General features: G+C 31.2%; 2 protein-coding genes across 2 annotated transcripts in view; both read left to right on the top strand.

Annotated features, from left to right (window-relative positions):
- Positions 1-1,934: 1,934 nt before the first annotated feature.
- On the top strand, positions 1,935-4,405 carry LOC107191213 (thiamin pyrophosphokinase 1). Its single transcript, XM_015580196.1, has 6 exons — positions 1,935-1,971; positions 2,086-2,329; positions 2,747-3,009; positions 3,081-3,185; positions 3,653-3,815; positions 4,110-4,405. The coding sequence occupies exons 2-6, from the start codon at positions 2,182-2,184 to the stop codon at positions 4,253-4,255; spliced, it is 825 nt and encodes a 274-aa protein (XP_015435682.1). The 5' UTR covers positions 1,935-1,971; positions 2,086-2,181; the 3' UTR covers positions 4,256-4,405.
- Positions 4,406-10,120: 5,715 nt separating this feature from the next.
- LOC107191204 (V-type proton ATPase 116 kDa subunit a) overlaps positions 10,121-16,550 on the top strand; it is a 57,140-nt gene continuing 50,710 nt past the window's right edge. The window contains exon 1 of the mRNA XM_015580181.1: positions 10,121-10,261. The gene's annotated coding sequence lies outside the window, so the exon portion shown is untranslated. The remainder of the gene's footprint in view (positions 10,262-16,550) is intronic.

The raw sequence follows: 16,550 nt of genomic DNA, 5'->3' as shown, positions 1-16,550 counted from the left end.
GGGGGGGGAGGCAGTAAGCCCCACCTCCCCCACCTTTGGACCGCGGGTGCCACAGTCCCGCGGTCTCCACCTCTCCCTTTTAGTCGCCTCTTACGACAGGCAGGGATTACCGTGGCCGTATTCTCTATTCCCCGGTCCACAGGGATCGACCATGGTCCCTTCTTAGTTTAACGTAGTTCACAAATTCACCGTTCTCATAACGTAGAGGGCAGCAGAAAATCCCTGACTTTTTACACTATCGGTATTTCAGAACATGAGACACGAAGTCCCATAAGATGTAGGTCTATCCTATACCTAGTCGGTGCTCGTACGAGCAACAACGATAAAGGATCACGTTTTAAAACTCTTGCGCATGCTCCGTGGGTTCTATGACCCCACGTCTCACACACGGGGTCTCTGGTGCCTCCATTGGGGGTTCTATGATCCTACGTTCTCACCATACGGTGTCTCTGGCGCCTCCACTAGGGGTTCTATGACCTCACTTTCTCACCACACGGGGTCCTTGGCGCCTCCGCCGGGGTTTCTATGACCCCTCGCCACAACACACGGTGTCTCTTACGTATACGTTACCAATTCATGTAATTTTTAGAATATTGATATTAATTTATGAACAGAGACTATGGTTTCACAGGTTTCGAGGTTGTTGGTGAAAATTAATTACGTGCTTATTATTGTCCCAGATAGCACACAGGCGGCTTCACCACGACTTAAAGACGCCTGTTTCAGTCGTTCCAGTCGCCTTTCAAACGTCTTAAATAGCTTACGAACAGCTGAGGCACAGCTTCTGACCGCGTAATGTGACAAATCAAGGCGCCTTCTAGGCGTCTTAAACAGGCTTGGATTAGGACTGAAGCAGTCGTTTCAAATACGCAATTCGTTGTATTTATCGAATTTAAATTAGGTCAAATGCATCTCTTTAAAAATCGCCATTAGCACATATTAAAAATGGTTATCGATACTGATTAATTGTAATATATATTTAATGAAGGAAAGCGTTATCAAAATGAAATCAAACTTAATAACAATTCATTTCGATTTACTATACTTATTTATTTAAAATTTGATCACATTTATTTTTATTATTATTATTATTACATACCATGCTTGGTAAAATACATCATCCACTGTGTGTTTACAAGGATTGAAGAGCTATATATTAATATAGCAATTATTATATAATTCAGCAGTGTCACTTATTTTATTTTTTTAACAGATTCAACAAAATATAATTATCTCTTTAATCACTGATATTACTCATAAACAAAATTATTACGAAGATTTTATTAAATTTTTATTTGATTTTACGCCTTTATACAGAATGTATATTCGAATATAAGAAAGTGGTAAAATATAAAACAAGGCCAGTGAATAAAATAGGTGTAATAAAATAAAGGAAACAATAAACAAATATAAAAAAATATTATTCAAATATTACAAATAACAGAACTACCAGAAACATAAATGTACATTACATGTGTAACTTATATAATAGAATTATATTATATGTATAACTAGTTCGTGTTGTATATATGTATATATATGTAATGTGTGTAGTATACATATGTATGTAAGTATAGATCCGTAGAACAATTGATTACTGAAGAAAACTACAAAAAATTGACGTCATTATAAATTTAAGTTGAACAATTGAATTTACTTTGAAATGAATGATGATGTTAATACATATAGTATAAATATATGTATGTATGTACATACATATCTACATACATAATTTATAATGTTCAGTTCTTGTGCAGAAAAGGAGAAAAGGTTAGGATGAGAAATGGTTTGATATTTATGTATGTACTTAGATGCCAATAGAATATGTACATATATAAGATGCTATCTCCCTATTTATGTTATCTCATATGATAGAAATATATATACATACATATATATTATTTATGCGTAATCTTAAAAGAAGTATTTTGAAATTCAGTTTCGTCGCGAATAGATTCCGGCAACTGTTACGTAAGTTACATATATAATCTTTGAACAAAACTAGTGAATGTCAAATATTTAAATTTACACAAGTATTTTTTCACAATTGCATGAAACGTTCATAATTCAAACAATTCAAAACAGTGTTTGAATGATTTAAATAACAAAGTAAAGAATTTGTACCCTATAACCCAACCTCTGGATCGCGTTTTAGTTTCGCAGAAAGATAAGTCAAGTTTTATGATGCAACATGATACGGACCTTGGTAAAACAGAATGGAATCTTCTTAAAATATTTGATTGTTCACCGCAATGTAAATATGCAGTAATTATATTGAATCGTCCACTTCATTGGAAACATGACATTTTATTTAGAATTTGGGAAAATGGTATGTTTCTCTGTCTCAAAGTACTTAACACGAATGTGCGTTTTGTAAACTTTGCCTAAAGTAATGTATTCATAAGTACAGCTATTCATAAAATTGAGTATGCTCTGAAACTAAGAACTTAAATGAGTGGTCGTATGTATATTCTTTCTCTTTCATCCAAAGAATGTAAGGTAATGTTGGTTTCACTGGAGAAAATAATATTTTCTTGAAAAGACAAAAACTTTACATTCTTTACAATTCTCAACTCATATGCTCAATTTTATGTTTATAGATTTGAATCAACAAGAAAGCTATTTACATTTAAAAAGTTTTATAAGATACTTAAATTGAGCACTAATTTCTTTTATTTACTTCTATTATTATGTTTTATATTACTGTATGTTTAATTTTCTGTGTAACTATATGTATATTATTTAGCTCAGATTAATGTCACTGTTGATGGTGGAACGCATAGGTGGGTAGATTATTTAAAAGAACAAGGTATAGATCTTTTAAATGGAAAACATTCTCAATATGTACCTAATCTAATTACTGGTGACATGGATAGCTGTTCTCCTGCAGTTCTTGAGAAGTTAAGATCTATGGGTTCAGTGATTATTGAAACACCTGATCAGGATCATTCTGACTACACAAAAGCTTTGCGTCAGTTGAGACAGTATGCCAAGAAAAAACATATAAATGTAATGTTGAATGTTTAAAATTTTTATGTGAGCAATATTTAATAATAATTACTAAAAATTATTGTTTACAGTTGAAGGCAGTATATGTATTCGTAGATTCTTCAGGAAGATTTGATCATATTGTTGGAAATATTAATACACTCTATAAAAGTGACAAACTTATTGGTCAAATACAGGTAATTATATTTTATACATTTTTATGAAACATAGGTTTTTGGATATTACATTTCTTGTGTGATAGGTGAAACTACTTTCTAGTAAAGTCTTACAATTATTCAACGTAGAAGATAGTTCTGTAAACGAATTTTGTATGTGATTTATGATAGAAAATAGTAAGGTACATGTATGAGCAAAGAAAATTAAAAGACTATAACAAATCTTAAACTATAAATTAAAAAAAAAACTATTATTTTGTTTAAAAAAATGTCAAACGATGGTAGATTATTGTAAGTAATTGAATTATTGTAACTAAAATAAACTAGGTTTCTTATTTGTGGTCACTTTACAAATCTGCAAAATTTCGCAAAAATCATCATATTACATAAGTCTTAATATTTATCATACATATTACCTTGATTAGTTCCAACCTCAAGTGTGAAGAAATGGGCATGATTGTAATAGTGCTAAAATTGATTTATTTCAGGTTATTCAAATTGCTAGTGATTCATTAACATGGGTTCTGAAACCAGGTTTTCATAGTATATCCATTCCTAATATTTTAGTACAAAATAATACTTGGTGTGGACTTCTACCAATTGGAACACCTGTCAACTGTATAAGCACAACTGGTTTAAAATGGAATTTAAGTATGTGTTAGTTTAATTACATTAATACTATATACATATAAATAATACATTATTAAACTGCAAATACTTACTTGGATTCATATTTTTCTGGATTACTTAATAATAACAGAAATTGAACAGATATTCATTTTCAATATTATGGGTTTCATAATGTTAAACAAATCTGTAATGGCTATTTTATTGAGTTTTATTCAAAGTTTTATTTTATGTCTGTTATATGTGCATGTAAGTAAAAAATTCTAAAATAGTATTTGTGCGTTGCATGTTGTAACCGAAAGACATTTTATTTTTCAGACAATGCGACTATGCAGATTGGTGGTCTAATAAGTTCTTCAAACACATATGATAATTGTTCTGAAGTAAACGTCAGTACGGATTCAGTAGTGATATGGACAATGGGTATAGACCCACTTCAGGAGAGTATGTGTAGTGTGGAATAGTGTCATCAAAGTAGATTGTCATTAGCAAATGACATTTGTATTTGACTATCTGGATTTTTTACATCATCAGTGCCTCAGGTTTCAGTATAACAATAGAATAATTTCTTTACACTTTTAAAACGAGAAAATAAAATTATTTTTAAATATTTAATATAACATATTGTCCATATTGATTTTATGCTTGCAAATATGTAATTATTTACAACCTACTACTACTATGTAATAATTCATTGTCATTCATATGCTAATTTGTACTTATTCATATATTATTTCACTATAAATTAACAATGATTTAGTACTTTACATGACAAAATTCATAAAAATCAAATTGATGAATTATCGTTGTATTATTCTAATAACTACATTGTTTGTAATATTATACGAATGCAGCAAAATCACCTGTGAGAAATCATGTGGATATTTTTTAACAAAAATTTCATTAAGGAAAAGTTATTATTCTTTGTATACTTGCTCACAAAATAAGGTTTCAGGTTTATAAAAGCATAGAAGAAAGGGGAAGGAAATTCGTTTTTAATTCTTTCAAAATTTAAGAACAATAAAATGTTTGAATAAATATACAGTTTTAAGTGTTGAATAATTAACATAAGCGAGTACGAATGATATATAAAAATATGAAAAAAATTGAAATTATTGATACACTAACAGTCTTCCAAGGTGTCAGAATATCTTTATTATGTATTTAATCGAGTTTAACACATTTAATACCGATGACTCAGATATGGGTCATGGACAGATGGTACGTAAACGTTGTTGGCTGCTGGGGATAGTCTTGTGATAATACGTTGGTCTTGAATGTGTTAATGCATAAGGAACACATCGCTAATGAGAAATGAGATCATCAAATTGCGCACATCAAGATCATACAAATATGAATGATTCTTAGGACTTATTGTTTCGAAAATGTGATAAGAGTTATTTCTGTAAACATATTATATGTATAAATATTATGAATTGTTCTGTTACCTATAGTGAATTGAGTTAACTAGAAGACATTAATTTATAGTGTGTACTTATATTTAGTTATACATATTTTCAAAGTATTTAAGAATGTTAGGAACAAACTTCTTAGTTCTTATTATGAATATTAATAAAGTGGGTAACATGACTGATTAATAGTAATGTGATGGTGATATAAATGAAGTTAAATTTATTTCTAGAAAGTCTATTCAAGCATTATAAAAATTCAAATGAAACGCATTGCCACATTAGTGTGTAGTAAGTAGCTAATATTCAGCGGTTACTTCAAATAAAATGTGTTATTTGTAGATACTTATATTATTTTGTATACATATACGTATATATTACGTATATATACGCATACATTCAGTATGTATATATTTTTATATGATGTGTTTGAGATGGGGTAGTATATCGGGCAGATAGTGATTTTATAGGAAAAAATAAATCAAGAAAGAAGATCATTTTTTCGGGTGATGCTTTGTTTGTGACACAATGAAACTTAAAAATTTTTTAAAAATCTTTAAAGTGTCTATCCATTGCAGACCCTTTCTACTTGTTGTGAGCACGAATACTCCCGTTTTAGATGAATGTTTAATTTAAACATTCAAACCCAATTTTCTCAAAGACGAAACCCGAAACGAAAAAATTTGTTGGTTTCCGACTTATTTTTTCTTATATAGTACTTCCTGGCTGGTTGTACACTTTGCTGTATGTTTCTAGTTAATCTAGTCGAAAATATTTTTCATCTTTCCTAGTTATTTATATTTATTTACATACGCATAATACTACAAACTAACTTAAATATTTTTATATAACATTACAAAACTATATGTATTACGTTTTTTGTTGTTCAACTGTTTTAAAATAAAGTACAATTTATTCATACAACACTTCTTTTATTTATGTTGATGTTACTGTACTTATGGACTTCACAGTTACACAATTAAATTAACAAATAATTGAAATTAGAATTAGATTAAAAAAATATATTTTAATTTATTTTGACTCAAACGTTACATGTGTACATGTGACATAATAAAAATATATGTTATTAAACATTGACTGTTTTTATTTCAACAATCAGTTTCATTCATTGTGGTACTGATACAGAGTAAGGTAAAATTTACGCCTATGCATTTTAAATAACAATACATAGAAACATGTACAGTCAGTTATTTCTTGTTGTGTCATGTATGTAGGTAATAATTTAGCGCTTTTCTTTGTTATTTGTACAACTAATAAGACGTTACTGTCGGTGTATGATTACAAAGATAATTGTTGTGCGTTTTTATAATATATTGCTTTTATAACATAACGCGAATTCAGAAAATAAGCTAAAACGACCACACTGCGTTAGTAGTGACTATATTTTATGTATTGTATAACTAGAAATAATAAAATTAATGTTTTTAGTAGAATATTTTCTTTTTCGTCTTCGTATATGTAAGTATTGTAGAAAAATATGTTGAAATAAAAATTTTTACGGATAAAAAAATTATTTTTTTTTTCAAAAAAAGCTTGTATTAATAATTCTAATACGGTACAACTACTAGACTGCTGGTCCTGGGTATATAGCAGTGAACTTTAAACCCTTCGTTGTCTGCTATGCATTCGAAAATAAAGTTGTTGAATGCGTGTGGAAACATCACGCTTATACATATACCTATTGTCACAGGTCAAGATTCGCGAGCAGTGACCTGCTACACGAACGGAATGCTTGTGCAGATCAACATTCTATTTTGCGGTTTATAGTTACGTTGGATCAAATTGCAGGAACAGTTTGTTTTTCTAAGGTCGTGTCACAATATGTGTAGCAAAGGATTATGATTAAAATACTATAATATATAGTGTTATATATATATATCAAATTCTTCTTATTATTATGTCTAGCTATAATTATGGAGTTGTTCGTGAGAAACGTTTAAGGCAAGGTCTATACATATAGTGTAATTTAATTGACAGAAAATATATAAGTTTGTAAACGATTTATTTTCATGATAATTCAGTACATTCTTTTTTGGTGACTCCATTATAAATATTTTTATATTATTGTACTTACAACAGATCACGTATTATATATAATACTATATAGGGATTAATTAATTAATAATATGCAAAAATGTCTTTGGTACTCTAATTGGAATCATGACAGCTAATACATAGAGTAAGTTTTATTTAAAACATTTTTTTGAATAACGAATAATTTGACAGATAGTCGCATGTAAAGAATATAATCGGTAACCCTCAATATTATATGTATTATTCTATTATAATATGTTTGTATTATATTCTAATCAGAGTCTTCACACTTTATAGGGTTGTATAAATCGAAGTTCTTTCCAATATGTCGTTGTTACGTTGATAAACGTTTTAACTTTCTTTAAAGTGGCGTACGCACTGGGATCCAATCGTTGGAAATATCGTATCCCAACAGTTGATTGGACAGATGTATTACTTACTTTATACGTTCTGTAGTCGCTGGGATAGTTTGTCAACTACCAGGATGTAGTATTGTATAAGAAAATCAGGGACGAACTTTTTTTATTACGATCGGCATACATCTTAACTACGCCAAGACATCACAATAAAACATATACAGTGGTGGACAAAAGTATTTGAACACCCTTTACAACAGAACAACTTTTTTAAAATTGGTCCGAATAACTTGAGTTCTTTTGTGAAGTTAGGGATATTAGTTTACTAAATGATGTGTATACAAAAATTGAATAAGTTGCAATTGTACCGAATCGCGAAGAAAATAGTAAAGGTAGCTTTTTACAACTTTTTAATCTGAGGCTATAATGAAATTTTAATAAATACATATCGAAGATTTATGTTAGTTATATACATACTGAAACTTTCATTGGAATTGGTTGATACAGAAACGAGTGACAGTCATCAAAAGTTGTAAGAATTGTTAGATTTACCACAGTTGTAGGTTGAAAGTCGCAAAAGACTGTGATTTTCAACATTTTTAATCCTTTGTATGTCCTCGCAATGTTAACCGATTTTGATGAAATTTTGAACATGTATATAACTAACATAAATCTTCGATATGTATTTATTAAATTTTCATTACAGTTTTAAATAGAAATGTTGTAAAAAGCAACCTTTACTATTTTCTTCGCGATTGGGACCAATAGCAACGTTTTCAAATTTTTGTTCATAAAAAAACTCAAGTTACTCGGATCAATTTGAAAAAAGTTGTTCCTTTTTAAATGGTGTACGAATACTTATGTCCCCCAATTTACGTATTCATTTTCAGAGAAATATTTATTTTCTAATATTCTAATTGTTTTTGTGTACACATTTCTAAAAAACATACATTACCCTGCGTAAGTTTACTCTTATCGATAGGGTGTTTCGCAAACTTAAGTACAGTATGGAACAGAGTGGTAGAACGCATTGAAAGAGACAAAAGAATCATAGTGAACTTATGTCCGGAAATGAATCGTTTTAGATATGTTTGAAATTTGTTTACAAGCGAAGTTTTATTTGGTTGTCAGCTGGCGTAGCTACTTTTGAGTGTTACATTCACAGATAATAATATTTTTTTGAAGCAAACTATTATAATTCCTCAATTGAAAGCGTCTCGATGTATAGTGCATTGTTCAAGAATTATAATAATCAAAACAATAAATAATAAGTACTATTGTTAAGGCTTTTTTCACGGGTTTATGAGACGGACGTTTGGAAGACCGCTACTTTTGGAAACAAGGAAGGCACCGTGAGCAGACCATAAATTCGTCAAGTTGTTTTTTGTGATTCCCAATGTCTGCTGCTCACGTGTGTCTCCTAACGGCTCAACCGGATGTCCACTATACATAACCATTGACGTATCTTAAACTCCAAAGAAACGAGAAGAAACTCGTCTGTTGAAATTTTGTTATCAATTAGAATTGCCCGAAATATCGTGGTTTACCATTACGCAGAACACTCGCTATACTGGGCGGTCTGCTAGAATCACCTTCATGCCTTTGCTGAGTATATAAATGTTATAACAAGATATATATTATAGGAGATAGACAGTTATAACGGACACATACAACACAACACAGAACTTATTTTTTTATCTTATGACGATGATTGGAGTTGCGATCAATACGATGACCAGAAATACCATTTATAGTTTTGTCAGTCAAAACGTGAATTTTCTTAGATTCCTATATTTACTCGTACACATTTTACCTATAATATTTAACTTAATTAAGTAATTAAAAGTTAACCGAATCTATAAAAATATTCTATGTTGAAATACACTAAGCATTTTATTGCGATTATAAAATCTCTTTATACAGACGATTTGTCTTCTTAACGCACATCTTACTTTCACTGTAAAATAAAATCACGTGTTTTCTTCAATTCGTAAATGCATACTATATAAAATGGTAAATATTTTACGATAAAAACGCGTTGAGCGAGGTAGAAAGCGATAACACGATTATACTCGATTCCTTTTTATTCTTTTCCATCTGATATTCCCACGTCTGAAAAAATAGAAGAATTACGTTTCTATTATGTTTTCAATTAAAAACGGTCTGTAACCAAATAAAGAGGAATTTCGTTATCGAAATCGTAGAATGCAGTAATTTGAAAAAACATATTGCGAGGTAGGAAAAATAGTATTTTATAAATAAAATACTATTTACATTTATGGCATTAGAAAACAAATGATGGTAAGAAGAAAATTTGTAATACAATATGTTATATCTTTTTGTAATGTCAATTGGACAGCAGGTAGAAAGATCGTATGTTTTTCGTTGGATCACCTTGTATACCACGACGATCAGCTGTGGTGATGTTTACATTTGTTGGCGTCCTCGGCGACGGTGTACCGCAATGGTGGGGTCGCGGCCACTGGCCAGTTCCTTGCGGTCTTTCGACCGGTCGCTATCGTTTCCCTCGTAGTTTCCTTAATTACTAGTTGTTCACGGGTTCATTGGTGAAAGTTTCGCAGTCGTAATTATTGCACACTATTGCACACGCCAAATGAATCATCGATTGCTCTGGCATTGCTCCGGATCGGTAAGCCATCGAACATAATACACTATTGAAAATATTTACCCAATCACTCACAGATCCACCCAACGAGACTTCTTAGGATCCACAATATTCATAGATATTTACGAGTTGATTAATAAAGCGGATGATATTCAACGTGTCTTCTGTTCTTCGGCACGAAGCTCTACGTTCTTACTATAAATAACTAGTTTAATCACTTCTCTCCTTACCATCAACTAGTTTAATCTACTTTTTTAACTGCACCGAAATTGTGCTGTTTCTTTTTTTCTTGTACATTTTAATATCGGTGTGTGTTCAAGACTAGGACTACTAAGATTACTCCAAATAACAGACTTTCGATTTCTTGTTTTACAATTATTTGAATCATAAAGACGTCTCCGTTGGAATTTATTTGACCTTTAATATATCGTACAAGTTAAATTAGTATACAGACAACGTTGGTAGATCTAGCGTTAAGTGTGGATTCTAGTCGCGATTGCTTACGTAGAAAGACCTTCTGCAACCACCGTGACATTAATATTTGGTTGTTCGGAATGTTAGGAGCGTTTCGAGCGCAGTGTGTTTATCGTTTTGTTGAAGAAACTAAAAAATAATTGATTGATTGATCTGGTAAACATGCACTGTCTGTGGATTCGTGAAATATTTAGATAAAAAGTGCGAGAGAGCAGAAAGTGCACATTTGTGATGTTAAACCTCTAAAAACCTGTAAAAATCTACATACAAAACTGTGTCCATTGAGAGATTGTACAGCTACTACCCTACTTAACACTTCGAGTGCACACATCCTAAAAGTTCTTAGAAGTGCACATGGAGGACAAGTGACCTCAAGTGATTTAAAACTTGAAATAACTACGAAACTATGGACTTTTCGAAGAAAGTTATAGAAGTATTTTTTGGAATTTAATGTTTGTACTATCAGGTAGAATAGTTGAGATTAAAGAAAAAAAAAATGATAGTAATAAAGAAGAGGTTTAAAGTGAGCATGTTTTCCAAAAATAGAGGTTCAGGTCAAATTTGGGAATGGGGTCTTTTATCTCCCCGATGCACTCGAAATGTTAACAGACATTACACCAGCAGATGTTGTTCATTCAGATCGCTAAAACCTTCTATATCGTAGCAAAATTTCAAGAACTGAAAGTTCATCGAAAAGAATGTTGAAGAGTTCCTTGATCAAAAAGATAAAAATTTTCTGTAATTGCCATAATGAAATTACCCAGAAAACAGAAAAAGAAATACAGGACATACTTTTTTGAAACGGTGCGTCCATTGATACTTGCCTAACTTACGTCACTTAACTCTCATACGTTAAATGTTTGAGCTTAGAAGGTACTGCATTTACATACGTATTTCTTGTGATACTCGGTAATAAGAAATGCATACCTAATACAGAAGCACTAAATAATATTTCATAAACATAAAATGTTAATAAAATGTCGAATATTCGCCTGATGCAATAAATATCTTCAGGAACGTACACTATCGTTTGTACTTTATTAGACACTTATGGTAATGAATTTAGTGTAAAAATGATTTGCAGTTATGAAATGATATAAATTATGGAAAATTCTAATATTTATGAATATAAGATTTTAAAAAGGTTAATGTTTATGAATTCTAATATCCTGTTTCGCAATGACCGTTTCAACTGACCTAGACAGTCTGTTTTAAAATATTAAGGAAGCCATTATACAATTTGCAGCGGATTATTATTCTAAAATACGTTTATATTATTTGTACACTTGACGTGTTGGTTGGGAAGTGTTCCATTAGATTGTACAAAAATTAAAGGGGACAATACGACAGCTTCATGAATTTACATTATACGTATGTATATTTTCCTAAGAACTGCCAGCTGTTTGATGACTTATGAACAACGGTATACTTCTTTCAGTTATGATACAGAGTGTTCTCTATCACTATCAGGATGTTGCCCGAGGTCTTTTGTTTTTTACACATTACATAAAAAGAGTAAAATTCAATGTTTCTTTAGGAAGTGTAAAAACTAACCAATCATTGTAGATTATAACCGTCTATTTGGTTCGGCAGAAAATTAAAGCTTTTCATAATCTTTCGGGATACAGAAATTTATAAATACAATGACATGCACAAATACCAGACTACAATACTTTCATATAGTCACTTCTAAGTAGAACAGTTACGAAATAGTTAGAAAATATTTGACATTAATGTATGAGAGTGTCAGGATAATACATTACTGCCGAGAATATAATATCTGGTACTCCTTATGTTTTTTAAAAGGAGTTTACATATTCCACCACGGCCAGTTCTAGATTAATATGTTCGCCTAATTTCGTTTTAATGTTGATTCTATTTAATTCAAATAGTACCAACACAGTAATAGTACATCTAGGATAATTCGGAGCAGAAATAGTTTTTGGACAATGGTATAGTTGTTTATGATTATGTATTCTATATTCATAAACAAAACTTTGACAGTAATTCAATATTAATTGAATAATTCGTAGAAAATTTGAAATTTAAACAAGTATTTGAAAAACGTTCGTGTTGAGTGTGGTTACACGGTAAAAGAACAATTAGGTAAATTAAGTGATGGAAGTAGTTCTTACCTCTCTCGCACTTTGCGGTATCAGTGATTGTTGTTTCATAATCTATTAATAGATTTTACAATTTTTACTGATGATTTATTAATTGTTACAAGTAGTCAATTACCCGCTCCGGAATTTACAGTATATTTCAAAAGATTTAAAAACTTATTTAGTAAAACAAATGATTTATTTTAAATTATTTTCGTATTGAGCTTGCGATGATATATTTTTTCGTTCCTTAGTTGACTGAGTACGCTATAAAAACTTTTGCAAGTTTTGCTTACTTTGCACAGTTAGATATGCAACTTTCCAATACAATAGTAAATATAATGTTGAGAATTCTATATTAACACTAGAACTACCAAACTTGCTAAAATGATGGATATTAGATTTTTTATTTTACAATTACTCAAATTAGTTTATGTTTTACTTTATCATATACTTTATATTATACTATATTATGTTATATTCTTTAATGTGTTATAAAATTTAATTTAGTATACATTCAACAGTCAGTAGTTCTAGTGTTAACTTTTGTCTTGCTTGAAACAATTAAGTGAAAGGAAAAATTATTCTGGGACAATCTAGTTCCTTCTGATCTAGATTAAAATTGTTTTTCTTAGACTTTTTTTGAAGTATAATTTATTAAATTATCGAAAGTATTGTTTCTCGTTCTGTCGTTAGAGTTATTTATGATCACGATTGCGATGATCAGAACTTACTTGTTAGGTCAGATACCGTCATAGCATTTTCAAGAACAATACAGATTTGTTCTAGAATTGTTGACATCCGACACTCAGAAATTCTAGCACTTGGCACCTTTTGGCATAGTCACTATATTTGTTCCACCAAGTATGAGAGTAAATATGTGGTTCATTCTATTGTATGTGTATAAAATTGTCTGTTGGGTTGTTTGTTACGTAGCAGTTTGCTGGCAATATACGATATACATATTGTATGTATTTAGTTCAATAATTTAGAGCACTCTTTGGCTAAGTATTGAATAAAAGCGTTTTTTAGTAAACAATTTTTACGAACAGCAAGTGACTTTGTTTATTTCGTGCTTTTACCGATAAGTTTTACTTTAAGTTATCTCTATATGCATATTCAGGCGAGGGTATTATAATCAATGAAGTTAGAAAATATTTTTCAATATTTCTACCGACTTGCCAAAAAATTATTTCTATTTTTGTAACAGGACATCATGATTTTTATACATTTATCAAAACACTGTTTAAAGGGTTGAACAAGGTGAAAATGTGTGACTTCCGTAATTTTCAACTAATCAGACGAAATTTGTATGTCATGTTATTGTTTCATACTAAAAACTTCCATCTTTATGAAAAGCTTCCATGACTATGTACAGTCATTATGTAATTATTCATATAAATAGTAATGATAAACTGGATCGCATGTTACATAAGAAACGCGAATAGTAAGCTTTAATATGAAATACGAAATGTATATAAAGTATTTAAATATTAATATTTTCTAATACTATTTGACATGGACAAACAGATGAAATAATTATTCATCGACTATACATGACTATTGAATTAAAAATAACTAAATCACTGGTTTATTAAAAAAAAAAATTAAATTAAGAAATTATTGCATTAAAAAATAAATGTTAACTAGAACTCATGTATTAAATTACGATGTGTATTGTCCGTTTTAGGAATTCAGGTAGCATCAGTTAATTTAAATGTCAATGGAAACTTTGTATATACAACCTCTCGCGATACACTCTTGCCAGTGTTGCAACGCGATATGTCGAGAAGGCAATACCGTTTTGCGGTTTTTGAAACCGGAGAAACGTGCATCGAATCGTTTACCGTTATTCTGTCGTGTGCATTTTCGCGCGAACGACTAACCCTACAACGAGGATTACGCCATCTAAGATGCTACATCGATGTAGGTACTTCCGCTAATTGGAATTTTACGAGTGGCAACCATACTATTTCGTTAATTAACACGGCTGAAACGGAAACCTTTGTTATAGAAGGTGATTCGGGGGAAACCGAGAAATTTCTACAATATAGATCAATTCGAGCCAACAAAGTTCTTTCACATACATTGCATGATGATTTTTATTTTTCATAAAATTATAGCGGAAAACTATAACTTCTATTCGCACAACGAAACGGAATTTGAGAGTTTTCTTTTTACATTCAGACTTCAAAAATTCATTCTATAAGATCATTCTACGCGAAGTCGGACACTTTTTGAAGTAACATTTCGGATTTTGTTGAAATTTTTAGTTGGATATGTTGTAGTCTTTGGTGATTTAAACGTATTTTGAAGGATTTAAAAACATTTTTAAATTGTTGATTTTACAGCTGTTTGAAATATGGTGTCAACCTTATAATAAATATAATAAATTATAACTGTTGAAATATTCTTTTTTTTAACTGAAATAATTAGCTATTCTTATGTCTTCACTTTAAGTGCCTACAAAGCTCATTTTTATCAGTTTGTTAGTTCAGCTTTTTTAAAATCTTTTGTCAGTCAGTGTGAGAAAGACTAAATTAATCAAGTGTTCTATTTTATCAACTCTATGTACGCTGTACTAGTTTTAATGTTACGGACATGTGGTTTCCGAAAACCCATCGATAGCGGTCGATATATTGTCGGAATTGTTTATTTTATACGTCTGGTGAAGATTGTATCATTGATTTGTCTGACTAGATGTGTACAAGATGCCAGTGGGAATAACTCGAGAAAAATAGATAGTCAAGAGACATGGGCCTAGCTACGGGGAAAAAAGGTGGCTTTTGTCCCACCCTACAAGAAAAAAATTGGATTTTGCCCCCTCCCTTCCCAGAGTTACAAAATTTTTGCCTAATATTTAATATTGCAGTATAATTTGACACACGGCCAACAGCCTCTATTAACAAAATGCATACATTTTCAACGGTTTATGACTTTAAAATAAAGTGTGTCTGGCTACGTACATCCTTTTTCACTGTGGCAGTTGATGTGTTAATATTTTTGCCCCCCCCCAACTGATAACCTGGTTACGCCCATGTCAGGAGAAGAAACATTGTCTGAATGATACATATAAGGTGTTCCAGCTGCACGTTTTAATATTTTAGAAGTAGTATGAGAACTAAAACGGACCAAAGGGCCTTTTAATGCTACATCCTGAGTTGCTTCTATTTTGCATTAACAAGGCTTTCACGTTGGATATGCTTTGGATTGGTTGATAGCTTATGGATATAGGTGAAAGCGACACATTTCAAATGGGTCATTGGTCTAGACCAGGGGTCAGAAAACTGCGGCTCGCAAGCCATATGCGGCTCTTTGAGTACTTACATGTGGCCCTGAAGTAAAATTGAAACTGCAAAATAAAACTAAACTCTTCATTTAATAAAGATATAATTAATATTATAACTAGTTTAAACTTTCCCTATTTGTACAAATATATTTATGGCTCTCAAATGATTTTTTAATTGCTATGAGATACAGGTTTGGGCTTTTCCGTCTCAAAAGTTTGCTGACCCCTGGTCTAGATCAGAGATACCCAACTGGCGCTCACGGGCGAGTATTCCCCTCCGAAGGTACTCCCACTATGAGGCTTAGGCTAACATGCTCGAGACGGGGCACACCTTGGAGGGTGGATGTAGGGAATACGGGAAGAGGTGGCACAGCCTGTGCCTAGTGATGGGTAGTCGAGCCGAGCAGCTCGAGCCGTGTCGGAAGCCGATGATTCACCGGCTCGGCTC

This window comes from Dufourea novaeangliae, unplaced genomic scaffold (genome assembly GCF_001272555.1).
Source record: "Dufourea novaeangliae isolate 0120121106 unplaced genomic scaffold, ASM127255v1 scaffold235, whole genome shotgun sequence".
In the NCBI taxonomy this organism is placed as follows: Eukaryota; Metazoa; Arthropoda; class Insecta; order Hymenoptera; family Halictidae; genus Dufourea; species Dufourea novaeangliae.
Note: the sequence above shows the minus strand (reverse complement) of the source record. Positions and strands in the feature narration are given on the sequence as shown.

What these genes read in the sequence shown, in the direction of transcription:
- LOC107191213 (XM_015580196.1), top strand. Translation starts at nt 2,182, where the DNA reads ATGATGCAACATGATACGGACCTTGGTAAAACAGAATGGAATCTTCTT. An exon ending in AACTTATTGGTCAAATACAG is followed by an intron (nt 3,186 to 3,652) that starts GTAATTATATTT and finishes GATTTATTTCAG; the next exon opens with GTTATTCAAATTGCTAGTGA. An exon ending in TGGTTTAAAATGGAATTTAA is followed by an intron (nt 3,816 to 4,109) that starts GTATGTGTTAGT and finishes TTTATTTTTCAG; the next exon opens with ACAATGCGACTATGCAGATT.